Here is a 13259-nt window from a genome sequence, read left to right on the forward strand (position 1 = left end):
GGAAAATGAAAGACCAATAATACAGTATATTTTAATATGTGGCACATTTAGCCACATTGTAGCTTCCCGATGCCTTTGATCTCTGTAAGGTTGAAAGTTTAATTTGTGGCTGCTTCTCCTGCCAGAAAAAAACCCTCACCTCATTTATCAGTCAGTGGAACAATTGAAAGTGAAAAAATGATCCAACCGATCTTTTTTGTGAATCTCCTTTTGCAGATCGGCTGCTGTTATAGCCTTTGACTGAATTCTTGAAGATGTGGTTTAGCCAAGTAAAGCTGCAGATAAGAAGCAAGAGCCTGAAAATCCACATACTTTACGCATAAAAGGCCTTAGCCTCTGGGCAGGGCTGAACAGTCCATGTCTGTCACATTTTCTACAACATGCTCTAGCTAAGGATGTCAGTTATAGCCTGAGGTTACTATGGGTCCCTGGAGGAGTATAATTGCATGTGCAGCCATTTTTCTTGTGTGTGTCTGCCTCCCTGCATGGTGTCATATATCAGTTAGTGTGGATCTGGGTGGAGCTTAGACAAAGAGGTGGCATTTATCCATTCCCCCCTGAGAAAACCCAGCTCTTTTAGGCACTGATGGGGTAGAGGGGGACAGATCTCTCATATGAATCCTCCCCCCTCCATGAATGTCAGTTGATCTGCCCTTGATCTTCTTGTCTGCACACACACACTCATTGTAACTTCTCTTGATGTCTCACCTTTCTCCTCCCTCCTTGACCTCTCTATCCATTCAATGACTCTCATGATCTCGTTCACTGCTTCTTTTTCCTGTCCTCTGTCTCTGATCCTTGTCTTTTTCCACCCTTCCTGCATCTCCTCATTCCCCCTTTCTCAGTTTCTTTTCCCCTCAGTGGTTTATATGCTGTCTCGCTCCCTCTGAGTCTTTTCTCAGTGATCAGGACTCCAGAATAATCCCCTGTGTGATTTCCCACTCTTGCCTTTTGTCTTGGCTTTGGCATTGCTGTCTTTATCCACCATGACAGTCCAATTCCAGGGCAGATTGAGTGCTATAACTAAGCATAGCATCTCCTGACCTACAAGCACCAACCACTGGAACAGAAATAATATGCGTTTTAACATTTGACATCTTATATATTTAACCTTATTGGTAAGCATTTAATCCAAAAGCCAATATGTTTTTTAGTTTGAAGAATGAATTGTTTCGACCATCCAGGAAGCCTTTTATGTAATGACATATGTAATACATTTTCACTTCATTATGTAATAACCTGCATTTTGAAATAATCTGACGCATACATTTTGTGGCGGTTATTACAAAATGTGGGAGTTGCTCTTTTTTATGATGAAAATATAATAATATGGAAGATTATGTAATTACCAATCAAAATGATGTCTTCATCTGTACATGTTATATATTTATACTTTATAATTAACCTAAATGAAACTTGGGTTAACCCAAATATTAAATTAGACTCCTTTGACCTGTGGCGTCATAGGAGTCTGATCTTAGTCTGATTAGCCACATAAAAGCAGTAACATGATCAGCCAAACTCAGGGACTCCTTTATGCTTATTTCTAGCAGGATTGCAATGGCCTTTTGAGGGCTCCTCAAAAAGACCATCACAAGGCTTCAGCTTATTCAAAATGTATAATGTTCAGGCTGTTTATTACAGTATGTTGCAGATAAAATGTGGTTGTTATCACAATGAGGTAAAAATGTATGACATTTTGTCAAGTTATTATATAATTTGGTGATATTACATAATGTTACAAAGCCATTTATTTGTTTATTTTATGTTTGTAGCATAATAAACATTAACTTGTTAACACAGTTTTTACTTGACTTTGAACATTCAGAGATTCTTTTTTGTCAAAGTATATTATTTTTGTGTGGTAGTAAAACAGTAAAAAGGATAGGTTGTATCACAGTAAAAGTAATGATGGTGGTGCGTGTTCAAGTGGGGGTGGAAGTCTCAGAGATGCAAGAAGCTGATGTAAGACACTATCCCACATTTTCCATTTTCCATGTATGCTTATTGTTTGTCTTCTGGGTTTGAGGTTTGACCACATCAATAGATGCTCAGACTACTTCGTCCTGGATGTAAAAACAAAAGCATGGTTTCATAAAGCAATTTTACAGTAAAATGGCTGTAGTTTAGCTCATTCCAATATGAACACTTAAAGCTGCTCCCTCAGGAGTGAGACCAAAAACAGCTAAAGAATGAATATTGAACTTGGTGGTCAGAAACACGATTCCGAATGAATGAATAAATGTCTGCTGGATAAGTTTGCTAATATGTCCATCACATTACGCAACAACCACTTTTATAAGTTAAATTAAGTCAATGGGATTTAAAATAACTAAAGCTACTTTATCAAGAATGTTTTTTTATATTAAACATATTTTAACGTTAGTTTTACTTAAGATTTTCAAATATAATTATTATATAATTAACTATTTATTTTTTATTTTTATTTACTAACCTGGTTTTACAGTGTAAGTTTATATGTCAGTGTTACTTTAACAGCCTATTGCACTGCCCCAGAGTGGCCAAAACATTAGTTAATGCAGGTTTAAGGTTGCTTGTGCATAGAAAACATGCTGTTTCCATGGCATAAACAAAGTATCAAAAGGTCCATAAAACCATGTCAAACTATTGTGTTTCCCCCAAAAAGCTACATTATGGTTGAAAAAGACTGCTGTGCTTATTGTAGATGCACACGTTGGATGCTAAACAAAGGTAATCCCTCATGAGAAATGTAACCTCCATGTAAAAGTGCTAACCTTTTAATCTCAAAAGAGAAACCTATTAAGCTATATTGTGGTTGTGCACTGTTTTCTTTGCAGACAAACAATTTATAATAGCGACCATTTGAGCTTGTAGATGTGAGAATTTAATACTAAAAATATTGGGTGTCCTGACATTCTCAAATAGGATGAATCTTAGACAGTGAACAAATTGCTGACCTCTTGGCTCTTGCCTCTGAATTCCAGCATCTTTTAACAGACTGTCTGTCTCTGTATGAGGACCTGATGATGTGATGTTGGTGTTTTCCTTCATGGGTCAGTTAATCACAAGATCTACTGTCAGTAATCTGCTTCCAGCGTCAGCATGTCAAAGGCCGGTGAGCGTGTATGTTTGCATGTGTGTATGAATGGCGGAGGGAGCTCTTTCGCCAAAGGTTGAGTCATGAGGTCACCATATTACAGCTGTTCAGCTCGGGCTTGGCACAAAAAAGAGGATCATATTAACAAAGGCAGAAATCCATATTTGTTTTTATTATGTGGCAGATGAAGAACAGAACAATGTACAAAACAAGACAAATGTAATGCAGTGTTTGCTTAATATTCATACATCAGTTTCTTTTCTCATCACACACCAGTTATTTAGCCGTACTTTTCTTACAATGTGTGCAACCTATGTGCATTGTAAGCTACTGATCTTGTTAAATCTACACATGGAAGTAACATAGTGTTCGTAAATAAAAGAAACGCGCTAGCATGCAGATAATTATCAACTTGTAAACTTTACAGATGGAGATGATGCCTATGGAAATGAATGTAAATAAGCAAAAGTGGCACAGTATGTACGAGAATGAACGCAGATGATGTAAAGCTACTTTTTTGTCTCTCGTGTTCTCTCAGGTGATTGAGTCTCTGGGCATCATGATCTACAAGGCTCTGGATTACGGGCTGAAGGAGAATGAGGAGAGGGAGCTCAGCCCTCCTCTTGAGGAGCTCATCGACCTCATGACCAACATGGCCGAGGCTGAGAAGGACGCCTGCCCCGATGAAGGCTATGAGGCCACAGAGGAAGAGGACGACGCAGAGGATGACCCTGACAATGTCTCCAGTGTTCACGGCTACAGAGATATCCTCAAGGTAGGTACAGTAGCTGAGTAAGTGACTGTGGCTGTCTTTTCTGTGTTTGTTCGGCCATTGGTGGCTATTTGTGTGAAAGATAACTGGTCATTTTACTTATTGCAAATAAACCATTGTTGCTATTGCTGGAGATGTAAACACATCACTTCCTGTTTTCAGACTTTTCCTGAGAACGACTGTCGTTCCAACAGCTAATAAGACACTAAATTTAAATATTAAAACGGATCGAATGACTATGAGTAATGCGAATGGTGTGGATTAGTGATGTTAGTGTTTCAGAGAATTATCATTCAACTCTGCAGTTCCTCTTATTTCTACAGAGCATTTTAACATCTTTCTGCTCGTTATTTTGGTTTTATATTTCCCATCAGCCTGGTTTAGCAGCAGTTGGCAACTGTTTTCAGTGAAGCTCTGATAAACTCACTGTTCGCTACCTGCCCAACATCACACAGACAAACAGACAGACTGACAAAGTTAGCGACTGGCAGGTGAACATAATGGAGCATTTAGCAGCTAAAGAGCCAGATATTTCCCTTAGGAGAAAACGGAGCTAAAAGAAGAGGGAATATTTAATACTTGTTTAGTGGTTGGTAGGTTGCAAGAAACATGACTCCAAATGAATGCTAATGGTGCTCCATGTCTGCTGGATGTGGAAATAGCAATATTTTGCTAATACAATTGTGAAATCAACATCAACTTTATAAAACCATATTGTATCTCAAATATGTATTATTTTTAGCTTATTGTGATGTTCTGCTGATTAATGAAGTTTTAAATGTTTAGTATAGTAATGTTTTAAAGTGTTGAATTACAAGTTGTTAAGTAACCACTTAATTACATAACTACTGCAACACATTAAGAAATGCTTCAGTCGTCATTTGATAGAGGACTAATGCAACAGCTGTGAGGAATCTGAATTCATGGATTCCGGTAATGGAAGAAGTACAATGAACAAATCATTTACTGCCAGTTATTCCAGTTCAGTACCAATAGGCTTACAACAATTTAAATGAACTCCTTTACAAGTAAATGTCCTGCATTCGAGCAAAGTATTATCCTCAGAATATGTTTAAAGTGTAGACAGTACACATTACGCAGAATGCTCCTTTCAGAGTGGTATATTATTATATAGTTTTTATTATTGGATTATTGTTACTGACACATTAACCTGTAAGCATTCAAATGTTCAAATGATGTCAAATGTTTAGACTGGTTGAGGTGGAACTAATTTTATAAACTAATAAAGTTTCTATATACTAATGGGTTATATATTGTAATCAGTAATCAGTTTTAGACAAAAATTTGTAAAGTAATTAGTAAATAAGTAAATCCAGTGGTGATAGTGTAAATATATTATATAAATATAGAAGTAAAATACAGTTCTTGACTCAAACATAATCCATTGTTGAATTTCCAGGAACAGATAATATCAGCGAGGGTAACTGTTCAGGAAAAGATGTGAGAAAATGAAAATGTGAAACATGGCTCTGAACACAGAGATTACAACCGCAGTGCAGTCTGGCTGCCAGCCTCATCCTTGCTGGGAGTCATGTATCTCTGTTGTCCAATGGAGCACAGAGTCACTGTGTCAGTCCTCACATGGCCTCACACTGTTTACATAATGACCACATACCCAGTCACACACACACACATACATATACTGCTCTCCAAGGTATCTGAGCAGTGTGGCAGTGTGGTTAGCCTGGTGGCGAACTCAGTGTCGGCTCCAATTGTTGTCTCTGTATTTTCACCCCCAGACCATTCCCTCTCTGTGCTCCTTCAGTTTACCTTTTGTCCTACTGTACTCACCCTACCTGACACAGAATACACTATTAACGGGTTTTAACTTAGTGCCACATTTATTGAATGTAACTGTTTGCATTTTTGTGTGAATATGACAACAATAACATATTCATTAACCCTGGATACATCATTTTCTCTCAGTCCTACACTTGTGACTGGATGTGGGCACCATGAAGCTAATAGGCAGAGACGGTTGTCTGGCATTTTCTGTGTTTAGTGAAATTTTCTCTAAGTGGAATGCAGTCTGGACAAATGGACGCCAGGAGCATGCCAAGCCTTGACCCAGGATACCTTCTGTTCCTTTGAGAGAGACAAGGACATATTCTGTCATCACTGTTGTTCTCTCTCTCTCTGTGTGTGTGTGTGTGTGTGTGTGTGTGTGTGTAGGTGAGAGAACAGCAGCATGGCTGATCTCAGGCATAGTTGTCTTGTGAATTGTGTTCAGCAATCAACAGTTGTTTACACGTCTGCAAATGTTTTTTATGGGTGTTTAGTGCTTTATGTAGTCCCTGACATCCTTTAGCAAGGCTTCATGGTTTGACATCAACACTCTCGTATTGTGGGGGAGCCGATGAGACTCAGCAAAGTGCAAATATAGCCCAGAGTAGATCTAAACAGAATAGGATTGTCTTGTTGGTGGTTGTGGTGTGGACTGAAAAGTGGGAGTAAAAATAAAGAATGATAATGTAGTGTAGATTTGTTTCTAAAAGGTCCAAACTATGATGTAGTGTGGAGCTGTAACAGTTAGCCCAAGAATCAATTAGTTGATCAACAAAAAAACCTAATTAGCAACAATTTTGATAATCAATAATGTTTATTATATGCGTTAGAAAGCATTTCACGCATAGTGTTGACAAAGCACTAAGGACCTCCAACATGGCTGCCAGAGGGTGCTCTGAAATTCCTTTATTGTGAATGTGGTAGTAATATAAACAAATAACATGAATATTAATAGCCATTGGTTTAAAAAATTGCATGTTTTTATAATAAATGCAGCTGTGTACTGAAATTCTCTCTGTCTCTCTGCTTCACTTTCTCCCTTGTAGCTATGCACAGCTCATCTACCCAGTCTATCAGATGCTCAGAGTCACTACCAGGCAGTGTGTCGGGCTCTGTACACAGAAACCAGGGAGCTACGCACTTTCTTGGAGAAGATCAAGAGTGCCAAAGAGGTGGGTCCTTATACTGTTCCTCATCATGGATGTGGGATTGTACTTACTTTCAAACACATAAATTGCAGTTTAAGTGTTTTAGTTACACATCATACAGCAGATATAGGAACATTATTTTTTCGGTATGGTGAATGCATGAACCCTTGCTTTATAATACCATACCTTTACTCCCCTCTAATGATAGGTTACAGGATGATCACTGACCTTTCCATGGAGGACATAGTGAGGCATCACTTTAGAGGATTAAGCACTGTGACCTTACACACCCCTAATCACCATGACTCTCACTCTCAGGGGCCACATTAAAACTGCTGGTGTATATCTGGTGACAGTCATTCGTATGAAAAGACATATCTTTATCTGCTTATGAAGGGTTTGAAAACACTTTATATCCATTTTGAAATGCACATGCAATTTATGTATTTGTATAGTATTTGGTGATTCTGGTGATGTCAACCTAAGTTAAAATAGTAGGCACAGTAGTATTGAAACCAGCAGAGCATAAAAATCATATCTGAGTGAGCCATCTTGCCTGTTTCAGTAATAAGTCGTCTCTTCTGAGAGGAAGGGCTGGACTGTAGCATGTAATAGGCATGGACATAGCAGAGACACTAGCAGTGACATGACGACAGCGCTCAGACAGCCGTGTTTCCTGTGTGACAAAGCAGAGGCACTCAGCTGATACAGAAAGGCATCCGTGGTAATGACTGTAGATAAAGAAATGAATGGACACATCAGTGCACAGCCTATATTCACACAAAACTCTGACTCAGCCATCACACGTTATCAATTTAAGCATTACTCATTGCTCATAACGTAAGAATGACTTGACATGTTTTAGATTTTACATCAAATACAAACTCCATTTTATATTAAAAGTCAAGTTGCTAGATGACAAACATCCCTTTAAAGCATCTTCACCATAATTGTTGCATATATCCATTCAAATAAACCCAGTGCCCTGTAAATCTTTGAATTTAATGCCTCAAATCCTCTTAATTTGTAACATTAGGGGACTAGCCACTTCAATAATCCTTAAATGAAGCTATTAAAGGCATCATTCAGTGGCATAAAGAATTATTTTAAAATAGCATAAAAATTAATAGTGGATGAGAAGGGGTCAAAAAAGGGAGAATGTGTTTCTATTTTTTTTCTTTTGGCAGTTAGTAGGTCAGACTTGTTGTTTGGGAGAACAGATACTAAACACTAAGAGCCACTAAATCCTGCACACTGGACCTTTAAATAGAATTTAACTTGATGGAAATCAACTTTAATAACCGTCTTTTATTGATGGAGTTTTTTTTCATCCACATACAGTTTGGATTTAGATAAGAGGTTCATGGTCACATGATGGCATTTATGCTGCAGAGGATATTCCAACCTGGCAAAAAAAATAAAAATATGTACATGTTTGCAGTTTTTTGGCATGAAAGTGACAGTGAGGGTAAGGACAAAATACCAGCTATCAGCAGCCCTTTATATGAACTGGCCTAGTGTACGTCACTAGTGTTGTAATGTCCAAACAGTCCGATGACAGGCCGTACTCTGACACCACGCTGGCTGACATGCTGAAGTGGGCCACTACGAAGAGGGAGCGACATGTTTGTTGTGCATGTCAGACATAGATGACAATATCTGGAGACATGCTGACTCTCCTTCTGCCAAAAGCACTGAGTTCAGGTTCTCACAGCCAATATTCACACAGGCAAGATTCAAATAATCATGTGTGAGGGTCCTGTTTTTGTGGTAGGTGGGTCTGTGATGTTATTCTACCATATATACCACATACCTCAAAGAATGAATGTTCCTCTAGTCTATTATTGGTATGCTACTCTGTTATGGGTCATGTGTCCATATTCAAGAAGGGGACCTGCAGGTAATTCCCAATTATTTTCTTCACTGATGTGTTATTAGAATGCATCATAATTATTGCTTTCTACTTAATGAAAAGTGGTTTGGGAAAATTAACATGAGTCATAATATAATTCTTTCATCACAGATTCATTGTGGCTGTTGCTCTTAACACAAAGCCGTGTCTTGTTGCTGTCCAGCATCTTTTTATTCTTCAGCTCATTCATTAAGATCAAGTGCAGGAGTCGTTTTGGGCTTTGTTCCTCCTCAGGAGCATTTTGGAGCTCAGCTGTGGGTTGGAACATTTCCCGTGAGGAGTGGTGTGTTTGTGTATGTGTTACACCTCAGGGTTCCTTCCTGCTATGCACTACTGCTGCTGCCCTTTCAGTGTGCGTAATGCATCTGAATGAATAGAGGGGATTTGGTGGGTTACATAACTCTCTGTTAGGAGAGAGGACTTATTGCAGGGTGGGGAAGGCTGAGAAAGAAGCATAAAAAAAAGGACATTTGAGGACTGCAGCCTTTTTAGCCTTGAAAGTAAAGAACTAATGCTTTTAAACGCAAGCATCACCATCATTTTTCACAGCACTTCTTGTATTAAAGAAACAAACCTTAAGGATATGGATTTAAAATGATGTAACTTGTTAACCATCTTACTCCGAAGTAAACAATGACAGCCAGGAGGACAAAGATGAAAAATTCTGAATGAGCTGGGATTCTTGGGACCTTTGTGAAACAAATACTGTATAATGATTTATTTTCTCCTTTTCCGTTGTATCGTATCCCCCCCTTTTAGCTAAGCTAGCTGTGTGGCTTTATTTACGTCAGTCTGTCAGTTGTCTGTCCGTCAAACAACTATTGGATGGATTGCCATGAAATTGGTAAACATTCATGGTCTCCACAAGATGAATTGTAATCACTTTTCTGACCTTCTTCTAACGCAATCATGGCTAAACTTTAATTGGTGCAATGCTAACTAATGACATTCCCATCATGCCCAACCGCACTTTACATTTAACACTAATTAGCAAATGTTAGCTTGCTAAAATGCTAAACTAAGATGGTAAACATCAGCATGTTAGCATTGTCATTGCAAGCATGTTAGCATGCTGATTTTAGCATTTAGCTCAAAGCACCATTACCTAATACAGCCTCACAGAGCTGTTAGCATGGCTGACTCTCAGTCTTCCTATTCCCCCTTCGTTTAAGTGACAAATGTGCTTAAATTATTGTGAAACAAACAAATTGTACCTGTTCATGTCTATTTCCAATCCATTAACATATTGATATGGTTTTGGTTCTTTTTTAAAACGTATATCATTAAGAAAAAAACATTTGAGATGCAATAAACACAAGGAGGACATTGCAAAATCTAGTTCAACGATAAGCTTATTTGTCTCCAGATACTAAGAGCAAATTGTACATGTCACCTTCTTTCACTATCACCATCAACACATATGGAAGAGTAAACAGTTGTGAAGCTTCGTGTTGAACTTGTCAGTGTGAGGCAAGGTCATTTAGACCAGTACAGACTGTATGATTGCATATTCATGCCTGCATTAAGGTCATCCACGGGCTGTGTGGGTGTATACATCTGTCCGTGCCTGAGTTTGTGTGTGTGATATATCCAGGAGTAAGATGGGCTCCCAGCAGCCCTGCAACCCCCACTTGCCAGTTGGTATGGCAGAGCTGTGCCTACCCACAGGGGGATCTGTCTTTGTCCGTCCACCACTACCAGTCATGGCTGCCAAAGAGTTGCTTTGTCTCTCCACAAAGACGCCTCCTGCTGCTGGAGATTCACAGAAAAACAGCGGAATTAATGGTGATTCACAGAAACAACTCTGGCTCCTATTTGCTCACGGATAAGTGCTCCTTGTCAGCTGTTGAGAGCTAAAAACGAATAACAAAGAGAGCAGAATTAACAGAGTACAAAAAATAAGGTTGTAGATGCAGTTTGTAATTGCCCCAATTATTCATGTGGACTTGCGGCAGTAGGACTGTTGGTTTTGTCCACATGAGGGCTGCCGTGCATGTTTTAATTAAAATGCTGTCCACTGCTTGATCAAACCTTTTGAAATGGAAATATGTGGCTTTGAAGTGATTTCATGAGGCGCCACTAATACCAATGAGATAATGGTGTTTAAAAGCAAGTGAACTGATCTCTCTTTATGCTCTTCACTGGCTAGATTAGCAGTGTTTTAATTTGATGGGCTGTTATAAGCCATTAAGCACTTGAATGTTACCATGTGACACTGAAGTACTGTACACGCTGCATGCATGCAGAGTGGTGATGCGGCAAAATGCATTATGTTGTGAGTGATATTATATAACGTTGAGCATAACAGTCCGGTCGAGGTAGCTATTCCCTGGAAGGATGATGGTGAATTGAGGTTTTCCCAGTGGGTTGAGGTTTTAACTCTGCAGTCAGCTGGACAGACTCCCGTGACTGTCTTATCAAGCTCTCCCCTGCTGTGACGTTACAAGAACAGTCTCTCCGCAAATATTAACCACAGGGAACATATTCTGTCTGCTCACACAGTTTTGGTTACATTTTGTTTCCTTCTCCTTCTCTCACTCTCGCCCTCTCTCTCTGTTACGCACGCACACACACACATACATTGTCCTCTGTTGAACTTTGAAAGCATTAGCAGAGGAATGCCTCCTTGTTTCCCACAGTAAGCTGTCTGTCAGGCTGTCAGTGTTTTACCACACACTAATGGCTTCACGTTGTGCAGGTTCACAAAGATGTCACAGTGGAGGAGATTGGCTTACTGCTGACTGCTGTTGCTAACAACAAGGTGTTCATGCCGTGTTTCTTTTTTTTCCTAGCTTGCATAAAAAGTGAATTTATTAGATTTCATGGTTAGAGGTTATATATAAGATATTTACTTGGCACTGGATATGGCACAAGAGCGCCAGCATCTTAGACCAAATCAATGGGACAGAAATACAATCAAAGTCAGCAAAACCAGAGCGTACAAATATTTTGTGCCTCAGAGTTGTATTCTTTGCAGGTCTGCAAGCACTGATTACCCATTCTTTAAATTCAAAGTCTCATATCAGCAAACAACTATATCAGTCAAAGTTATAATGATCTTTTATCTTTTATTTCATAGACTGACAGTTTTTAGGTAGTACCATTCTTGTGAATAAACTGTTTATGTGATAATGTTGACTCGTGGTGCATTACGTGTTTGTAAGTGTTAAATTGAAACTGAATGACACTCTGCATATTACATTTTTCTCTTGCACAACTATGACTACACTGGAGAAATAACTTTATTGGTCCACATTGTTGCTTTTTTGCTTATTTCCTGATATCTGTCTTTCTGGTTTCTTTTTTTTTTACATTCAAACTGTCTCTCTGTCTATCCATCAGAACCTGCGTAAGATGGAGAAAGAGTCATCTGACGACCCTGGCAGAGACCTGAATGAGCTACAGAATGCTGATTGGGTGGGTAACGAGACCCTGACTTCTGACCTGCAGCTTTAACTGATCCTTTCCCCTGATCAAACTCACCTGAAATACAGGGGCATCTGTCCACCTTTGTTTTTTTTTAAAGATTCTACATAATTGCATGTTCACATAAAGAAATCTTTATGAATGCATGTTGCACTCTAAATAGGCAGTGATTAAAGAACTTCTCAGGAACCATGTTGAGATGGATAGAACCACTCCCCTTGATGAACCCTCCTTATTCTGTGTGCACAGAGAGGTCAGAGCACAGATGATTGTTATTGTCCAGATCAATTCATACTCAAAGGGTCATGGTATTTTCTGCTTCCCCTTTCCCATGCTGCCCTTTGCTTCCTCCTTCAGGCTCGATTCTGGGTTCAGGTGATGAGGGACCTGCGTGATGGTGTCAAGCTGAAGAAAGTGCAGGAGCGCCAGTACAACCCTCTGCCCATCGAGTACCAGCTCACTCCCTACGAGATGCTCATGGACGACATCAGGTCCAAACGATACAAGCTGCGCAAAGTCATGGTCAGTGTCTGATTTGTACTACACATAGACATTATTATCACACGCCCGCCTCTTGCTTTCTGCACTTCTGCTGTACTATGTTCCAGTCCCATGGGAAATTACTTGGGAAAAAAAGTTGCGTAATAATTGTAGGCTGGAGCGATGCTGCTTTTGATACACTCATTTGGTGATATGAAGGACCTAAACCTATTTTATTTTGACACTGTTGAGGCAACAATATTTGACCTCAAGTTGCTGGACAAGTCACCAGTTAGAAAATACTGTCATCAGGGTGCCCGGTTAGCTCAGTGGGTAGAGCTGGTGACCCATGTATGAGTCCTTGATGCAGCAGCCCAGGGTTCGAATCCGACCTGCGGCCTTTTGCTGCGTGTCATCCCCTCTCTCTCTGTCCCCCTTTCCTGTCTGCAAAAATAAAGGCAATAAAAGGCCAAAAAAAAGAAAGTAAATGAAGTTACACATACGCAATAATACAGCTGTTGTCGGGACAATAAAACATGACATACAGTCCAATTAAGGACCAATCTTAAACGTTTCCCCCCCAATACACCTGTCACAGCTAAGCACCAACTTGTCATCTTTCCACTCTAATGATCT

At 39.4% G+C, this 13259-nt stretch overlaps 1 protein-coding gene across 2 annotated transcripts in view; it reads left to right on the plus strand.

Annotated features, from left to right (window-relative positions):
• spire1b (spire-type actin nucleation factor 1b) overlaps positions 1–13259 on the plus strand; it is a 41723-nt gene that overhangs the window by 13430 nt on the left and 15034 nt on the right. For both annotated transcript variants that reach the window (XM_035672318.1, XM_035672319.1), the window contains exons 3-6: positions 3618–3854; positions 6704–6829; positions 12060–12134; positions 12501–12665. In XM_035672318.1, coding sequence (XP_035528211.1) covers positions 3618–3854; positions 6704–6829; positions 12060–12134; positions 12501–12665 — 603 coding nt within the window. The remainder of the gene's footprint in view (positions 1–3617; positions 3855–6703; positions 6830–12059; positions 12135–12500; positions 12666–13259) is intronic.

The sequence above is a fragment of the Morone saxatilis genome, unplaced genomic scaffold (assembly GCF_004916995.1).
Source record: "Morone saxatilis isolate NCDOM2014 unplaced genomic scaffold, NCSU_SB_2.0 Contig24, whole genome shotgun sequence".
Classification (NCBI taxonomy): domain Eukaryota; kingdom Metazoa; phylum Chordata; class Actinopteri; family Moronidae; genus Morone; species Morone saxatilis.